General features: G+C 49.8%; 1 protein-coding gene across 1 annotated transcript in view; it reads left to right on the forward strand.

Moving 5' to 3' along the window:
* OBSCN (obscurin, cytoskeletal calmodulin and titin-interacting RhoGEF) overlaps positions 1 to 14,456 on the forward strand; it is a 452,890-nt gene extending 438,434 nt beyond the window's left edge. Inside the window, 5 exon segments of the mRNA XM_044292830.1 lie at positions 1,565 to 1,591; positions 2,790 to 2,942; positions 3,339 to 3,384; positions 5,874 to 5,951; positions 14,439 to 14,456. Of these exon segments, the coding sequence (XP_044148765.1) occupies positions 1,565 to 1,591; positions 2,790 to 2,942; positions 3,339 to 3,384; positions 5,874 to 5,951; positions 14,439 to 14,441 (307 nt within the window). The 3' untranslated portion in view covers positions 14,442 to 14,456.
* Positions 14,457 to 18,110: the final 3,654 nt, after the last annotated feature.

Consider the following 18,110-nt stretch of genomic DNA (forward strand, 5'->3'; position numbering starts at 1 on the left):
ACAGATGAGAAGGTTAAGGGGAGGGGGCTGAGAAGCTGACGCTGCCACCAATGAGAATGATTAAGGGGATGGGGCTGAGAAGCTGACGCTGCCACCAATGAGAAGATTAAGGGGAGGGGGCTGAGAAGCTGACGCTGCCACAGATGAGAAGATTAAGGGGAGGGGGCTGAGAAGCTGACGCTGCCACCGATGAGAAGATTAAGGGGAGGGGGCTGAGAAGCTGACGCTGCCACAGATGAGAAGATTAAGGGGAGGGGGCCGAGAAGCTGATGCTGCCACCAATGAGAAGATTAAGGGGAGGGGGCTGAGAAGCTGACGCTGCCACAGATGAGAAGATTAAGGGGAGGGGGCTGAGAAGCTGACGCTGCCACCAATGAATTTAATGAACCCCTAAGTACGGATGTCCGCAGCGGGTGCCGGCCGTATCACAGCCCTGGCCTCAATGACAGGGATCCTGCCGAGCCGCGTCTATTCACCACTCTGGTACGGCGCCCTCAATGTACATTTCTATTTAGGGGTTAATTACATTCATTGGTGGCGCAGCGCCCCCCCCCCTCATCTCCTCAATATTATATTCATTGGTGGCAGTGGCCACAGGGTCCCCCCTCCTCATTGGTGGCAGTGGCCACAGGGTCCCCCCCTCCTCATTGGTGGCAGTGGCCACAGGGTCCCCCCCTCCTCATTGGTGGCAGTGGCCACAGGGTCCCCCCTCCTCATTGGTGGCAGTGGCCACAGGCTCCCCCTCCTCATTGGTGGCAGTGGCCACAGGGTCCCCCCTCCTCATTGGTGGCAGTGGCCACAGGGTCCCCCCTCCTCATTGGTGGCAGTGGCCACAGGGTCCCCCCTCCTCATTGGTGGCAGTGGCCACAGGGTCCCCTTCCTCATTGGTGGCAGTGGCCACGGGGTCTCCCCCTCCTCATTGGTGGCAGTGGGCACAGGCTCCATCCCTCCTCATTGGTGCAGTGGCAGCTTCCAATCGGAGCCCCAGCAGTGAGATCGCGGGGCTCCGATCGGTTACCATGGCAGCCAGGACGCTTCTGAAGCCGTCCATGGTCAGCTCCCTGCCGTGTGCACAACGCTAATAGAGCTCTGTAGGACGAGGCTTCTGTAAAAAGGAAAAAGAATGCACCAAAATATTAAAAGTTTAAATCACCCCTTTCCCAATTTTACATATAAAATATATAAACAATAAAACAATCTATATTAGGTATCGCCGCGTCTGAAAAAGTCTGAACTATTAAAAAATATCTTCTATGCGGTGAACGCCGTAACAGAAAATAAATAAATAAAATAAAACTGCGCGATTCGACATTTTTTAGTCACCTTGTCCCCCCAAAAAATCACCTAGGACTGTTCTGTTATGGGCCGGAGGTTCTATAAAATGCAGAAACCATGCAGCTTTTTTGGTGTTTTTTTTTCTTTCACTTGGTATCGAATGGTATCGAGGATCACAATACTGTTTTATGGAATCGAAACGGAATCAAAATTTTAGCATGATGACAACCCTGGTGTCGGATATATGTTCCTCTGGGTTTGGACTGAACTGGTGTCATTACTTTTTCAGGCCGGTGGGGGTCATCAGCTACTTGTGGTGAGTACATTCTCCAGAGAGGGGGAGGGGCTAAGACTGACAACTGTCGAGGTGGGGAGGGGCTAAGACTGACAACTGGGTGGCGGAGGGGATAAGACTGACAACTGTCAGGGGTGGGGGAGGGGCTAAGACTGACAACTGTCTGGGGGGGGGGAGGGGCTGACTGACAACTGTCGGGGGAGTGGCTAAGACTGACAGCTGGGTGGGGGAGGGGCTAAGACTGACAACTGTCTGGGTGGGGGAGGAGCTAAGACTGACAACTGGCCTCCCGGGGTGTGAGGTGGTGAGGGGCCCATGATTTGGCCTCCCAGGGTGTGAGGTGGTGAGGGGCCCAGGATTTGGCCTCCCAGGGTGTGAGGTGGTGAGGGGCCCAGGATTTGGCCTCCCAGGGTGTGAGGTGGTGAGGGGCCCAGGATTTGGCCTCTCGGGGTGTGAGGTGGTGAGGGGCCCAGGATTTGGCCTCTCGGGGTGTGACGTGGTGAGGGGCCCAGGATTTGGCCTCCCAGGGTGTGAGGCGGTGAGGGGCCCAGGATTTGGCCTCCCGGGGTGTGAGGCGGTGAGGGGCCCAGGATTTGGCCTCCCGGGGTGTGAGGTGGTGAGAGGCCCATGATTTGGCCTCCCAGGGTGTGAGGTGGTGAGAGGCCCATGATTTGGCCTCCCAGGGTGTGAGGTGGTGAGGGGCCCAGGATTTGGCCTCCCGGGGTGTGACGTGGTGAGGGGCCCAGGATTTGGCCTCCCAGGGTGTGAGGCGGTGAGGGGTCCAGGATTTGGCCTCCCGGGGTGTGAGGTGGTGAGAGGCCCATGATTTGGCCTCCCAGGGTGTGAGGTGTTGAGGGGCCCAGGATTTGGCCTCCCGGGGTGTGACGTGGTGAGGGGCCCAGGATTTGGCCTCCCGGGGTGTGAGGCGGTGAGGGGTCCAGGATTTGGCCTCCCGGGGTGTGAGGCGGTGAGGGGCCCAGGATTTGGCCTCCCGGGGTGTGAGGCGGTAAGGGGTCCAGGATTTGGCCTCCCGGGGTGTGAGGCGGTGAGGGGCCCAGGATTTGGCCTCCCGGGGTGTGAGGTGGTGAGGGGCCCTGGACTTGCCCCTCCAGGGTGTGAGGTGGTGAGGGGCCCAGAATATGTCCCCCAGGTGTGAGGTGGTGAGGGGCCCTGGACTAGCCCCTGTGGGACCCCTTACGCCTCTCTCTCTTTGGTGCAGTCTGGTCAGCGCCTCCCCGTTTGCCGCTCAGAATGACAGAGAGACGCTGCGGAACGTCCAACAAGGGAAGATCAACTGGAGCTGCCCGTCCTTCACCCGGCTGAGCGCCGACGCCAGGCACTTCATGATGGCCACCGTCCACATGTCTCCAGAGTAAGTCCGTGCATGTCGGCTTATACCAGAGAGCCTGCAGAATGGGGAGTTTCATTTCATCATTTCTAAGATCTCTGCTTGCTGTCTGTGAATCTTGTTTACATCCAGAGACTGAAACCCATTCTGACCTAGTCCTGCTACTCAGCTGAGGGGTTGTCACAGTGTATCAGTGCAGACATCATCTGTGAGAAAAACACCACAGCAGCACAAATCTGTCTTCTGTCTCTGGTACATTGTAACAAACCCTCAGCTGTGTACATTGGACAGCGGGGTCCTTCACTCCTGGGCAGTGGTCACATGTGTTGGGGTCGCCCCAGGTCAGCACTCACTGGATACATTGTTTCTCTTCATGTGATACTTTCTGACATTAACTGTTTGTCTTCTCGGTTCTGGCAGCGCCCGGCCCAGCGCCCGCGACTGTATCCACCACAAGTGGTTTACGGTGAGTTGGGTTTTCTATTGTGCGTTATTCCATCCAGCGGAGGTCACGCGGTCACATCATGGTATTATACCGTTATACTGTCATGATTTCCTGATATAGCACAACATATTCCGCAGCGCAGTCCAGAGGTTGTCAACAGTCACTGTCCCCAGGAGCTGACAATCTAATCTCACAGGACAATTCCATAGGGAGTTCGGGAGGGGGAGAACATGCAGACACCATGCAGAGGAACCCAAGACCCCAGGGCTGCAAGATACCAGCACCAAGAGAGATGATGGCGGCATTAACCCCTCCTGGTGCCTTTCACTCTCTTTTCTACTGTACGTTCCCCCTGCAGACCTAACAGCAGACAGCTCCTTCCCTGATATCCCCCCAGGTACAGAGGTCGGAACGTTTCCCAGCATCTCATATTCCATCAGGAGGTCGGACGTGACTGAGGGGGCAACCAGGAATTTATGTTCTGCACAGCTGCATTGAACATGACCCGACTCCTCTTCTTCCTCCTCATTCTACCTCATGATTCTCCTCCTCTATTTCCTTCTCTTACTCCTCCTATTTCTCTTCCTCTGCATCTTGTTCCTCCTTTTCTTCCTCCATTACCTATTTTTCCTCCCTTTCCTCAACCTCCTTTTCCTCCTCCTGTTTTTTCTCCATCTGTTTCCTCCACTCCTTTTCTTCTTCCTTTTCCTCATAATTTCTTCCAACATCTCCTCTTATTCCTCCAGCTCTTCTTCTTCTTCTTCTTCTTCATCCTCCTCCTCCTCTTCTTCTTCATCCTTGTCTTCTTCCTGCCCCTTACTGCTCTTCCTTCTTTGTCATCCCTTTTTTCTCTTCTTCTGCTCCTTTCTCCTCTTTCTTTTTTTCCTCTTCTTCTTCCTTCATCTCTTCTTATTACTTCTCCTCTTTTTTTTTTCCTTTTTCTTGTTCTTCGTCCTCTTTCACTTTTCCTCCACATCTTTTTCCTCCCCTCTCTTCTCCCCTTTCTCAACTACCTCTTCCTTCTCTTCTTCCTCTTGTTCCACTTCCTTTTCTTTCTAGTAATTTTCCTTTTTTTGCTACCTGTCTTTCTCATCCTCTTCTTCTTCTTCCCCTTTCTCTTCCTCTTCTATCTCCCCCACCTGTTCTTCCTCCTTCTTGTGTTTTTTCTCCTTATCTTCATCCACGTATTTCCACTTTTCCTCCTTCCCCTCTTCTTCTCTTTCCTCCTCTTCTTCTCCCTTCTCTTCCTTTTCTTTCTCCTATTTTTTATTCTCCACCTCTTCCAATTTCTTCTTCTCCTTCCTTCCCCTTTTCCTTCCCTTTCTTATTCTTAGTCATAGATTTTTCCCTCTTCCTTCTTTTCCTTTTGCTCCTCATATTTCCTTTTCCCCCTTCTTATTTTCCTCCTCTTCTTAATTTTTGACAATTTCCTTTCTCCCCTTTCTTCCTCTTTGTGCTCTTTTCCCTCCTCCCCCTTCTTATTCCTCCTCCTCTTTTTCTTTCTTCTCTTCTTCTCCCTTTTTGCCCCTTCTTCTACCTCTTCTTATTTCTCCTCTTCCTCTCCTTTTCTTCCTCTTTTTGCTCCTCTTTTCCTCATCCCTCTTCTTATTCCTCCTGATACTTCTCAGCTTCCTTGATTTTCTTCTGTGTCACTCTAAATGGCAAAAATTAGAAGAAACTCCTCTGTTCTGTAGGTTCCTCGGGAGACATCTGCTTCATCTCCTCTCCCCTCCACTGCTGCACCATAAGCAATAGGTTTGGAGCAGGGAGAGTGGCTTAGACCGCCTTGTCCAGGCTAGAAGGTGGCCTGCTGCAGCAGAAGCCTCAGAGGCTTCCATACTGCACAGCACACTTTAACACAGGAGTTCACAACCTGCGGTCCGGGGGCCACATGCGGCCCTTAATGTGATTCCCCAAACATCACAGATAAGCTGGTGGATGTCTGGTGGCCGTTCACCTGTAGAAGAGGAATGCTGGGCAGGTGCACAGCGAGCTAGCTACTGATGGTGCGCTGTGTGGACATGTCTGGCAGAAGGTGGCTCTTGTGGCCCCTGTGCGGTATTCTAGAAGAAGTGATGAACTGGAGAGGTAGCTGCTTTTAGTGTAGTGCAGAGTGTGAATGGACCTCCCCGTTTTCTCCATAGGTAGGTGTCCTGGAGTGGAACCAGCACACATCAGATATACTCTCAATCAATGTGTCAGGAATGTTTCAGGTTACAATATATGTTTTCACTTTTTTGTGGCCCTTGGTATTGGTTCAGTCTGACACCGTGGCCCTCAGACCAGAGAAGGTTGTGTAATACAATGACCTGTAAACACAATGGTGGGACCTGCTCTGTGATTCCCCCCCCCCCCCCTCCATCCCCACGGGGTCACCTATAACTGAAGACACCCATTAAGAACATGTGGTGGCTCGTCAGACGCTGACCGATATCAGCCCACATTCACTCTGACGTCCAGCGATGTCCTCATGATTCTGATCATTCTTCGATGTCCATATTCTGTTCCAGGCGAACTCAGGCCCAGAGGACATTCAACCGATCAGCTCCAAAAACCTGAGGTTCCTTGTGGCGCGCAGTCGGTGGCAGGTGAGTGATGGTCACATGTAATAGGAAGATGGGTAATGATGCACATAATACTGGACCTCACCGGTTGTGTGATTAGGTGGATCACAGCAGAACCTCAGTCTGAAGATCAGTCTTAGGCAGGTAAAGTGGAATATAACAGCTGCATATCTGACCAGCGGTCATGACCATGATCCAAGGGAGCAGCTGTCACCTATGATCCAAGGGAGCAGCTGTCACCTATGATCCAAGGGAACAGCTGTCACCTATGATCCACGGGAACAGCTGTCACCTATGATCCACGGGAACAGCTGTCACCTATGATCCAAGGGAACAGCTGTCACTTATGATCCAAGGGAGCAGCTGTCACCTATGATCCAAGGGAGCAGCTGTCACCTATGATCCAAGCGAACAGCTGTCACCTATGATCCTAGGGAGCAGCTGTCACCTATGATCCAAGGGAGCAGCTGTCACCTATGATCCTAGGGAGCAGCTGTCACCTATGATCCAAGGGAGCAGCTGTCACCTATGATCCAAGGGAGCAGCTGTCACCTATGATCCAAGGGAGCAGCTGTCACCTATGATCCTAGGGAGCAGCTGTCACCTATGATCCAAGGGAACAGCTGTCACCTATGATCCAAGGGAACAGCTGTCACCTATGATCCAAGGGAACAGCTGTCACCTATGATCCAAGGGAACAGCTGTCACCTATGATCCAAGGGAGCAGCTGTCACCTATGATCCAAAGGAACAGCTGTCACCTATGATCCTAGGGAGCAGCTGTCACCTATGATCCAAGGGAACAGCTGTCACCTATGATCCAAGCGAACAGCTGTCACCTATGATCCTAGGGAGCAGCTGTCACCTATGATCCAAGGGAACAGCTGTAACCTATGATCTTAGGGAGCAGCTGTCACCTATGATCCAAGGGAGCAGTTGTCACCTATGATCCAAGGGAGCAGCTGTCACCTATGATCCTAGGGAGCAGCTGTCACCTATGATCCAAGGGAGCAGCTGTCACCTATGATCCAAGGGAGCAGCTGTCACCTATGATCCAAGGGAACAGGTGTCACATATGATCCTAGGGAGCAGCTGTCACCTATGATCCTAGGGAGCAGCTGTCACCTATGATCCAAGGGAGCAGCTGTCACCTATGATCCAAGGGAGCAGCTGTCACCTATGATCCTAGGGAGCAGCTGTCACCTATGATCCAAGGGAACATCTGTCACATATGATCAAATGAAGCATCTGTCACTTATGATTCCAAGGGAACAGCTGTCACCTATCATCCTTGTCACTTATGATCAAAGGGAACACCTTTCACCTATGATCTACAGGAACAGCTGCCACCTATGATCCAAGGGAGCAGCAGTCACCTATGATCCAAGGGAGCAGCTGTCACCTATGATCCAAGGGAGCAGCAGTCACCTATGATCCAAGGAAGCACTGTCACCTATGATCCAAGGGAGTAGCTGTCACCTATGATCCAAGGGAACAGCTGTCACCTATGACCCACGAGAACAGCTGTCACCTATGATCCACGGGAACAGCTGTCACCTATGATCCAAGGGAGCAGCTGTCACCTATGATCCTAGGGAGCAGCTGTCACCTATGATCCAAGGGAACAGCTGTCACCTATGATCCAAGGGAACAGCTGTCACCTATGATCAAAGAGGGCAGCTGTCACCTATGGTCCAAGAAACAGCTGTCACTTATGATTCCAAGGGAACAGGTGTCACATATGACCCACGAGAACAGCTGTCACCTATGATCCAAGGGAACATCTGTCACATATGATCAAATGAAGCAGCTGTCACCTATCATCCTTGTCACTTATGATCAAAGGGAACACCTTTCACCTATGATCTACAGGAACAGCTGCCACCTATGATCCAAGGGAGCAGCAGTCACCTATGATCCAAGGAAGCAGCTGTCACCTATGAGAACAGCTCCCACCTATGATCCAAGGAAGCACTGTCACCTATGATCCAAAGGAGCAGCTGTCACCTATGATCCAAGGGAGCAGCTGTCACCTATGATCCAAGGGAGCAGCTGTCACCTTTAATCCAAGGGAGCAGCTGTCACCTTTGATCCAAGGGAGCAGCTGTCACTTATGATCCATGGGAACAGCAGTCACCTATGATCCAAGGGAGCAGCTGTAACCTATGATCCAAGGGAACAGCTGTCACCTATGATCCAAGGGAACAGCTGTCACCTATGATCCTAGGGAGCAGCTGTCACCTATGATCCTAGGGAGCAGCTGTCACCTATGATCCAAGGGAGCAGCTGTCACCTATGATCCTAGGGAGCAGCTGTCACCTATGATCCAAGCGAACAGCTGTCACCTATGATCCTAGGGAGCAGCTGTCACCTATGATCCAAGGGAGCAGCTGTCACCTATGATCCTAGGGAGCAGCTGTCACCTATGATCCAAGGGAGCAGCTGTCACCTATGATCCAAGGGAGCAGCTGTCACCTATGATCCAAGGGAGCAGCTGTCACCTATGATCCAAGGGAACAGCTGTCACCTATGATCCTAGGAAGCAGCTGTCACCTATGATCCAAGGGAGCAGCTGTCACCTATGATCCTAGGGAGCAGCTGTCACCTATGATCCAAGGGAGCAGCTGTCACCTATGATCCAAGGGAGCAGCTGTCACCTATGATCCAAGGGAACAGCTGTCACCTATGATCCAAGGGAGCAGCTGTCACCTATGATCCAAGGGAGCAGCTGTCACCTATGATCCAAGGGAGCAGCTGTCACCTATGATCCAAGGGAGCAGCTGTCACCTATGATCCAAGGGAGCAGCTGTCACCTATGATCCAAGGGAGCAGCTGTCACCTATGATCCAAAGGAACAGCTGTCACCTATGATCCTAGGGAGCAGCTGTCACCTATGATCCAAGGGAACATCTGTCACCTATGATCCAAGGGAACATCTGTCACCTATGATCCAAGGGAGCAGCTGTCACCTATGATCCTAGGGAGCAGCTGTCACCTATGATCCAAGGGAGCAGCTGTCACCTATGATCCAAGCGAACAGCTGTCACCTATGATCCTAGGGAGCAGCTGTCACCTATGATCCAAGGGAGCAGCTGTCACCTATGATCCTAGGGAGCAGCTGTCACCTATGATCCAAGGGAGCAGCTGTCACCTATGATCCAAGGGAGCAGCTGTCACCTATGATCCAAGGGAACAGCTGTCACCTATGATCCAAGGGAACAGCTGTCACCTATGATCCTAGGGAGCAGCTGTCACCTATGATCCAAGGGAGCAGCTGTCACCTATGATCCTAGGGAGCAGCTGTCACCTATGATCCAAGGGAGCAGCTGTCACCTATGATCCAAGGGAGCAGCTGTCACCTATGATCCAAGGGAACAGCTGTCACCTATGATCCAAGGGAGCAGCTGTCACCTATGATCCTAGGGAGCAGCTGTCACCTATGATCCAAGGGAGCAGCTGTCACCTATGATCCTAGGGAGCAGCTGTCACCTATGATCCAAGGGAGCAGCTGTCACCTATGATCCAAGGGAGCAGCTGTCACCTATGATCCAAGGGAGCAGTTGTCACCTATGATCCAAGGGAGCAGCTGTCACCTATGATCCTAGGGAGCAGCTGTCACCTATGATCCAAGGGAGCAGCTGTCACCTATGATCCAAGGGAGCAGCTGTCACCTATGATCCTAGGGAGCAGCTGTCACCTATGATCCAAGGGAACATCTGTCACATATGATCAAATGAAGCATCTGTCACTTATGATTCCAAGGGAACAGCTGTCACCTATGACCCACAGGAACAGCTGTCACCTATGATCCAAGGGAGTAGCTGTCACCTATGATCCAAGGGAACAGCTGTCACCTATGATCCACGGGAACAGCTGTCACCTATGATCCAAGGGAGCAGCTGTCACCTATGATCCAAGGGAGCAGCTGTCACCTATGATCCAAGGGAACAGCTGTCACCTATGATCCTAGGGAGCAGCTGTCACCTATGATCCAAGGGAACAGCTGTCACCTATGATCCAAGGGAACAGCTGTCACCTATGATCCAAGGGAACAGCTGTCACCTATGATCAAAGAGGGCAGCTGTCACCTATGGTCCAAGAAACAGCTGTCACTTATGATTCCAAGGGAACAGGTGTCACATATGACCCACGAGAACAGCTGTCACCTATGATCCAAGGGAACATCTGTCACATATGATCAAATGAAGCAGCTGTCACCTATGATCAAAGAGAGAAGCTGTCACCTATCATCCTTGTCACTTATGATCAAAGGGAACACCTTTCACCTATGATCTACAGGAACAGCTGCCACCTATGATCCAAGGGAGCAGCAGTCACCTATGATCCAAGGAAGCACTGTCACCTATGATCCAAGGGAGCAGCTGTCACCTATGATCCAAGGGAGCAGCTGTCACCTTTAATCCAAGGGAGCAGCTGTCACCTTTGATCCAAGGGAGCAGCTGTCACTTATGATCCATGGGAACAGCAGTCACCTATGATCCAAGGGAGCAGCTGTAACCTATGATCCAAGGGAACAGCTGTCACCTATGATCCAAGGGAACAGCTGTCACCTATGATCCTAGGGAGCAGCTGTAACCTATGATCCTAGGGAGCAGCTGTCACCTATGATCCAAGGGAGCAGCTGTCACCTATGATCCTAGGGAGCAGCTGTAACCTATGATCCAAGGGAGCAGCTGTCACCTATGATCCAAGGGAGCAGCTGTCACCTATGATCCTAGGGAGCAGCTGTCACCTATGATCCTAGGGAGCAGCTGTCACCTATGATCCAAGGGAGCAGCTGTCACCTATGATCCTAGGGAGCAGCTGTCACCTATGATCCAAGCGAACAGCTGTCACCTATGATCCTAGGGAGCAGCTGTCACCTATGATCCAAGGGAGCAGCTGTCACCTATGATCCTAGGGAGCAGCTGTCACCTATGATCCAAGGGAGCAGCTGTCACCTATGATCCAAGGGAACAGCTGTCACCTATGATCCTAGGGAGCAGCTGTCACCTATGATCCAAGGGAGCAGCTGTCACCTATGATCCTAGGGAGCAGCTGTCACCTATGATCCAAGGGAGCAGCTGTCACCTATGATCCAAGGGAGCAGCTGTCACCTATGATCCAAGGGAACAGCTGTCACCTATGATCCAAGGGAGCAGCTGTCACCTATGATCCAAGGGAACAGCTGTCACCTATGATCCTAGGGAGCAGCTGTCACCTATGATCCAAGGGAACAGCTGTCACCTATGATCCAAGGGAACAGCTGTCACCTATGATCAAAGAGGGCAGCTGTCACCTATGGTCCAAGAAACAGCTGTCACTTATGATTCCAAGGGAACAGGTGTCACATATGACCCACGAGAACAGCTGTCACCTATGATCCAAGGGAACATCTGTCACATATGATCAAATGAAGCAGCTGTCACCTATCATCCTTGTCACTTATGATCAAAGGGAACACCTTTCACCTATGATCTACAGGAACAGCTGCCACCTATGATCCAAGGGAGCAGCAGTCACCTATGATCTACAGGAACAGCTGTCACCTATGATCCAAGGAAGCACTGTCACCTATGATCCAAGGGAGCAGCTGTCACCTATGATCCAAGGGAGCAGCTGTCACCTTTAATCCAAGGGAGCAGCTGTCACCTTTGATCCAAGGGAGCAGCTGTCACTTATGATCCATGGGAACAGCAGTCACCTATGATCCAAGGGAGCAGCTGTAACCTATGATCCAAGGGAACAGCTGTCACCTATGATCCAAGGGAACAGCTGTCACCTATGATCCTAGGGAGCAGCTGTAACCTATGATCCAAGGGAGCAGCTGTCACCTATGATCCAAGGGAGCAGCTGTCACCTATGATCCTAGGGAGCAGCTGTCACCTATGATCCTAGGGAGCAGCTGTCACCTATGATCCAAGGGAGCAGCTGTCACCTATGATCCTAGGGAGCAGCTGTCACCTATGATCCAAGCGAACAGCTGTCACCTATGATCCTAGGGAGCAGCTGTCACCTATGATCCAAGGGAGCAGCTGTCACCTATGATCCTAGGGAGCAGCTGTCACCTATGATCCAAGCGAACAGCTGTCACCTATGATCCTAGGGAGCAGCTGTCACCTATGATCCAAGGGAGCAGCTGTCACCTATGATCCAAGGGAACAGCTGTCACCTATGATCCAAGGGAACAGCTGTCACCTATGATCCTAGGGAGCAGCTGTCACCTATGATCCAAGGGAGCAGCTGTCACCTATGATCCTAGGGAGCAGCTGTCACCTATGATCCAAGGGAGCAGCTGTCACCTATGATCCAAGGGAGCAGCTGTCACCTATGATCCAAGGGAACAGCTGTCACCTATGATCCAAGGGAGCAGCTGTCACCTATGATGCTAGGGAGCAGCTGTCACCTATGATCCAAGGGAACAGCTGTCACCTATGATCCAAGGGAGCAGCTGTCACCTATGATCCAAGGGAGCAGCTGTCACCTATGATCCAAAGGAACAGCTGTCACCTATGATCCTAGGGAGCAGCTGTCACCTATGATCCAAGGGAACATCTGTCACCTATGATCCAAGGGAACATCTGTCACCTATGATCCAAAGGAACAGCTGTCACCTATGATCCAAGGGAACAGCTGTCACCTATGATCCAAGGGAACAGCTGTCACCTATGATCCAAGCGAACAGCTGTCACCTATGATCCTAGGGAGCAGCTGTCACCTATGATCCAAGGGAGCAGCTGTCACCTATGATCCAAGGGAGCAGCTGTCACCTATGATCCAAAGGAACAGCTGTCACCTATGATCCACGGGAGCAGCAGTCACCTATGATCCAAGGGAGCAGCTGTCACCTATGATCCTAGGGAGCAGCTGTCACCTATGATCCAAGGGAACAGCTGTCACCTATGATCCAAGGGAACAGCTGTCACCTATGATCAAAGAGGGCAGCTGTCACCTATGGTCCAAGAAACAGCTGTCACTTATGATTCCAAGGGAACAGGTGTCACATATGACCCACGAGAACAGCTGTCACCTATGATCCAAGGGAACATCTGTCACATATGATCAAATGAAGCAGCTGTCACCTATGATCAAAGAGAGAAGCTGTCACCTATCATCCTTGTCACTTATGATCAAAGGGAACACCTTTCACCTATGATCTACAGGAACAGCTGTCACCTATGATCCAAGGGAGCAGCAGTCACCTATGATCCAAGGAAGCACTGTCACCTATGATCCAAAGGAACAGCTGTCACCTATGATCCACGGGAACAGCTGTCGCCTATGATCCTAGGGAGCAGCTGTCACCTATGATCCAAGGAAGCACTGTCACCTATGATCCAAAGGAACAGCTGTCACCTATGATCCAAGGAAGCACTGTCACCTATGATCCAAAGGAACAGCTGTCACCTATGATCCAAGGGAGCAGCTGTCACCTATGAGAACAGCTGTCACTTATGATCCAAGGAACAGCTCCCACCTATGATCCTAGGGAGCAGCTGTCACCTATGAGAACAGCTCCCACCTATGATCCTAGGGAGCAGCTGTCACCTTTAATCCAAGGGAGCAGCTGTCACCTTTGATCCAAGGGAGCAGCTGTCACTTATGATCCATGGGAACAGCAGTCACCTATGATCCAAGGGAACACCTGTAACCTATGATCGAAGGGAACAGCTGTCACCTAAGATCAAAGGAAGCAGCTGTCACCTATGATCCATGGGAACAGCAGTCACCTATAATCCAAGGAGGCAGCTGTCACCTATCATCCTTGAGAACAGCTGTCACCTATCATCCTTGAGAACAGCTGTCACCTATCATTCTTGAGAACAGCTGTCACCTATCATTCTTGGGAACAGCTGTCACCTATCATCCTTGAGAACAGCTGTCGCATATGATGCAATAGTTGTCACAGTAAGAGCCCTCAGCTGAGACAGAGGAGGTTTCTCCTGCGTGTGCTTCTCCCTTCTGATGGTTCTGTGGGTCTAGGAACCCTGGTCTCCCCACTGATGATGGGGACAGAAGAACAGAATATTCCCCAAGTCGGCATGTTGCATCTGTGTATTGTGCTCAGATTGTGCTGAGGAAAACACTGTGGAAGCCAAGACTCATTGTGCGGAAAGTTTCACAATGTTCCTTGTGATTGTGACACAGAGGATGTTACAGTGACGAATGTGGGAAATATTATCCTGGAAAAATGTAGAAAAACCTGGGAAGATCCAGGAGAAATTATCAGGACAAAGCTTTCTATTGTGTGACCATGTGGTGGGATACGGAATCGGGCCACCATTTTCATTGTCCAGCCGGCCCTGTCGCAGCGGTTGGTTGAAGTATATACCTGCACCTGTTGTTCTAATAGTCTTTGGTAGTACACAGTGGACACTGTTATTGTGGTGGCTCCTTGATGAGTATCGGTGACTGGTTCTTATATTTCACGCCATATTTTGTGGATTTGCCATGTAACACTCTTCACTTCTGTGTTTTCAGCGCTCGCTAATGTGTTATAAATCCATCCTAGTGATGAGGTCCATTCCTGAGCTTCTGAATAGCAAGCTGGAGAGTACATCACTGGGCATCCCCCGACACTTGGTGGAATGCAGCAGCTCATCCTCCAGTAGTGGCTCGTCTTCTGATAATGAGAGTGACATTAGTCCTACCGCAAAAGACTGCAATCCTTCTCTCGAGCTGCACTTGTCCATTTTCAAAATGTCTGAAAAGGACACACTGCAAAAGTCTAACATATCAGAATCTGGAATTGACCAGGAAGATAAAGAAGACAAGAAGATGGAAAATCCAGATACCTCTCCAATGACTAGACACAAGCGTGAACATGAGAGTGTTGTTGGCTCAAATAAAAACCAAAGGGAACTGGAGGATGACAAGAAAATGCTGGTTCATTCTGTGGAGACATCTCCAGGCAGGCGCCTCAAGTACAGAGCTGCCACCATTGAAGTTGGGGGCCTCGCCTCTAAAAAGCCAAAGACTGGATCTTTTATTAGGGGGACTTCTGCAGACAGTGCTCTGTTGCTTCAGAGAGCAGGTGACAAACCATCGTTAGCCTGTGTGCCGAGGCAAAGTATCATCAATAGCACATTCTACAACCAGGGTTCTGAAGGACCTGGCATGGCACCACAAGATGGGTCACTGAAAGACAAAGACTTCATCAAGCATCGGGAGCGGGCACGCAGGAGTTTGATGAAGGCTGGATATTCTCAAAAAATTTTGAGTGGTTTGCGAGAACCACTTCTGGAACAGTTCACGATGGAACAAAGAATGTTGTCTGACCAAGATGCACAGCTCAGCTCCCTTAAGAAATCGGCTTCATTTGACACGGCCAAGAGTGCCTTGAGGTCCTCATTCAAAGTTTCAAGCAGAAGCCGTTCCCTTGATGATTACAAATCAAGACACTTGAGCATCTATAAAGGAACTGTTGTGGAAGAAATAGATCAAGATTCTTTGAGAGCTGAACAAGGAACATTTAAAAAGACAGACACTGACATTAAGCTTTATTCTGACAACTCTATAAGACCCATCTCACTACCTCCTGAGATTCATCAATATTCAGCACCAGTAAAGATGTCTTCAACACAAAGACCTTTGTCTGCACCCACTACAGATAGGGAAAACACTATTATTGCAGTTTTCCATCAGCATCCTAAACTAGAGACCAGCGTAAGTAGAGAAAGACCATCATCTGTACAACCAAAGGGAGAGGAAAGTACCGTAATAGCATATGTGATACCAAGACAAACCTCAGACTCCTCAGCAATGAAGAAAACTGGTACAGTGAAGGCTCCACCTCAGTCTTCTCAACAGAGTATCAAGGACCAAGGTCCATCCTTAGACAGTCAAGGAGGAGTGACGTTTACAGTCCATAGCACTTCTGAGGGAAATGACTTTCTTACATCTGATACTTCCACAGAAGGGGATACATGCACTGAACTCTTCATGGTGGACAAGACAAAGAGTGAAGGGTCAAAGGTTTTCACTGAACCCAATACAGAAAAGTTGTTTCAGTTTGTAGAGCTGATCAATGATGACAACACAAGGATGACAGTGATATGTCAAGGAAACATGGAGGAACATGTCACAGCTCATAAAGAACCTGACAGAAGTGCAGGGAATATGGCTGACTCTGTCTCTACACCAATACAGGTAGGTACAGCCACAAAATCTTTGGAAGATACAACCCCCCAAGATACCATTATGACAGAGGCCACAGTTGTCCAGCCTGATGATGGAGACCTGATAAAACCACCCATCAATCAGACAATAGACCTCCATAAAGATCACAGTGAAGAAAAGTCTCCATCTGAAACATTAGAAACTATACAAAAAATGGAACTCCCAGCAGGTGGTTGTGATGCATCTCCTCAGGATGATGATGTTGGCAGAGATTTTCAATGTCCTGTATATAGCGCTGCACTAGAGGACTTAGTTGGAGAGATGGCCTCTTTATCGGATGAAATGGATGTGTTGGCAAGTGAACAAAGGCCGGTTGGCCAAGAAGTTCCTTCTCGTTTTCCCCCAGTTGTTCCTTCTGGATTACAAGATGTGGGTCCAGGGGAATGCCCTGCAATGGATACGGACCCCAGCCCCATGGAGGAAATAACAAAGGATCCACAGATGACATTGGCTTCTCAGTGTAGCTTTTATGAGTCTCTGTCTCGGGCTGAGGTCTCCACCATTGAGAGCCACAGCTCCAGTAAGACATTTATTTCCCATTCGGATAGCTCTGGCACAGGGCGGCGATCTGACAATTTCTCAGACTTTGATGAGGCGGGGAGACATTCGGAAGTGTCACTGGTGGAGATTGGTGAAATGCATCATAAGCAGTCATCCACAAGTCCTGAGTTTCGCCAGTTGGATGTTGATGCTGCTTGTTCCCAGCTCCATGATTTTTATGATATATGTACATCTCCCCAGTTATCTTTGACGATAGAGGATCAGAAGTTTCATTTGTCTTCTCCAGCATCCCAGAATCTAACAGACTGTGGTGAAACTGCCATGGAAACCTCAGTGGTGTTGGGGAAGTCCACGAAGGATGGGCTACCACTGCAGCCACTGCAGCTGTTGGACCATCAGCAAATTACAACTAAAGACAAAAAAACCTCAAGGAAACGAATCAAACTCTTCCGACCTCATAGAAAATCTGAAAAAAACGTGAAAACCCCAGAAATAAGTCTGAAGCAGAAAGTAAAAGCCTCCGTGGCCAACATATCCCGCATCATCAAACGAAAACCGGGGAATGGAAAAGAAGGTGAGAAGAGAGATGATGTATAATACTATACATGATCTATCTGCATGACCATACATGACTAGTTCATACATGATCTGTCTACATGACTGTATGTGATCTTTCCACATGACCAGTCTATTTGACCTACATTACCTGTCTACATAACCATAGATGACCACACATGATCTGTCTAATGACCATACCTTACTAGTTCATACACAATCTGTCTACATGACCAAAGTTTACATCACCAGTCTACATGATTATACATGTATCTACTTGACCATTTATGACCATTCTACTTGATCATACATGACCACACCATACATGATCTGTCTACATCAGGTTCTACAACCTTTGGCATTCCAACTGTTGTTAAACTAAAACTCCCCGTATGCAAAGCTGCTCAACTGTTCTCTGAACTTTCATAGATGGGAATGGAGCATGCTGGGAGTTTTAGTTTCACAACAGCTGGAGTGCAGAAGGTTGCTGAACCCTGGTCTACATGACCTTACATGACCTGTCTACAAGACCATACATAACCTGTCTACATGACTATAGATGACCATACATAACATGTCTACCTGACCATGGATGGTCTGTCTACCTGACCATGGATGGTCTGTCTACCTGACCATGGATGGTCTGTCTACCTGACCATGGATGGTCTGTCTACCTGACCATGGATGGTCTGTCTACCTGACCATGGATGGTCTGTCTACCTGACCATGGATGGTCTGTCTATCTGACCATGCATGGTCTGTCTCCCTGACGATGAATGGTCTGTCTACATGACCATGCATGCCTAGTCTGCACAGTCATACATGACCAGTTTACTTGACCATAAATGAGCATACATTATATGTCTGCATAATGATACATGACCTATCTACATAACTATGAATGACTATACATGACTAGACTAATTGACCATAGATGACCAACCTACAT

Source organism: Bufo gargarizans, chromosome 5 (assembly GCF_014858855.1).
Source record: "Bufo gargarizans isolate SCDJY-AF-19 chromosome 5, ASM1485885v1, whole genome shotgun sequence".
NCBI lineage: Eukaryota > Metazoa > Chordata > Amphibia > Anura > Bufonidae > Bufo > Bufo gargarizans.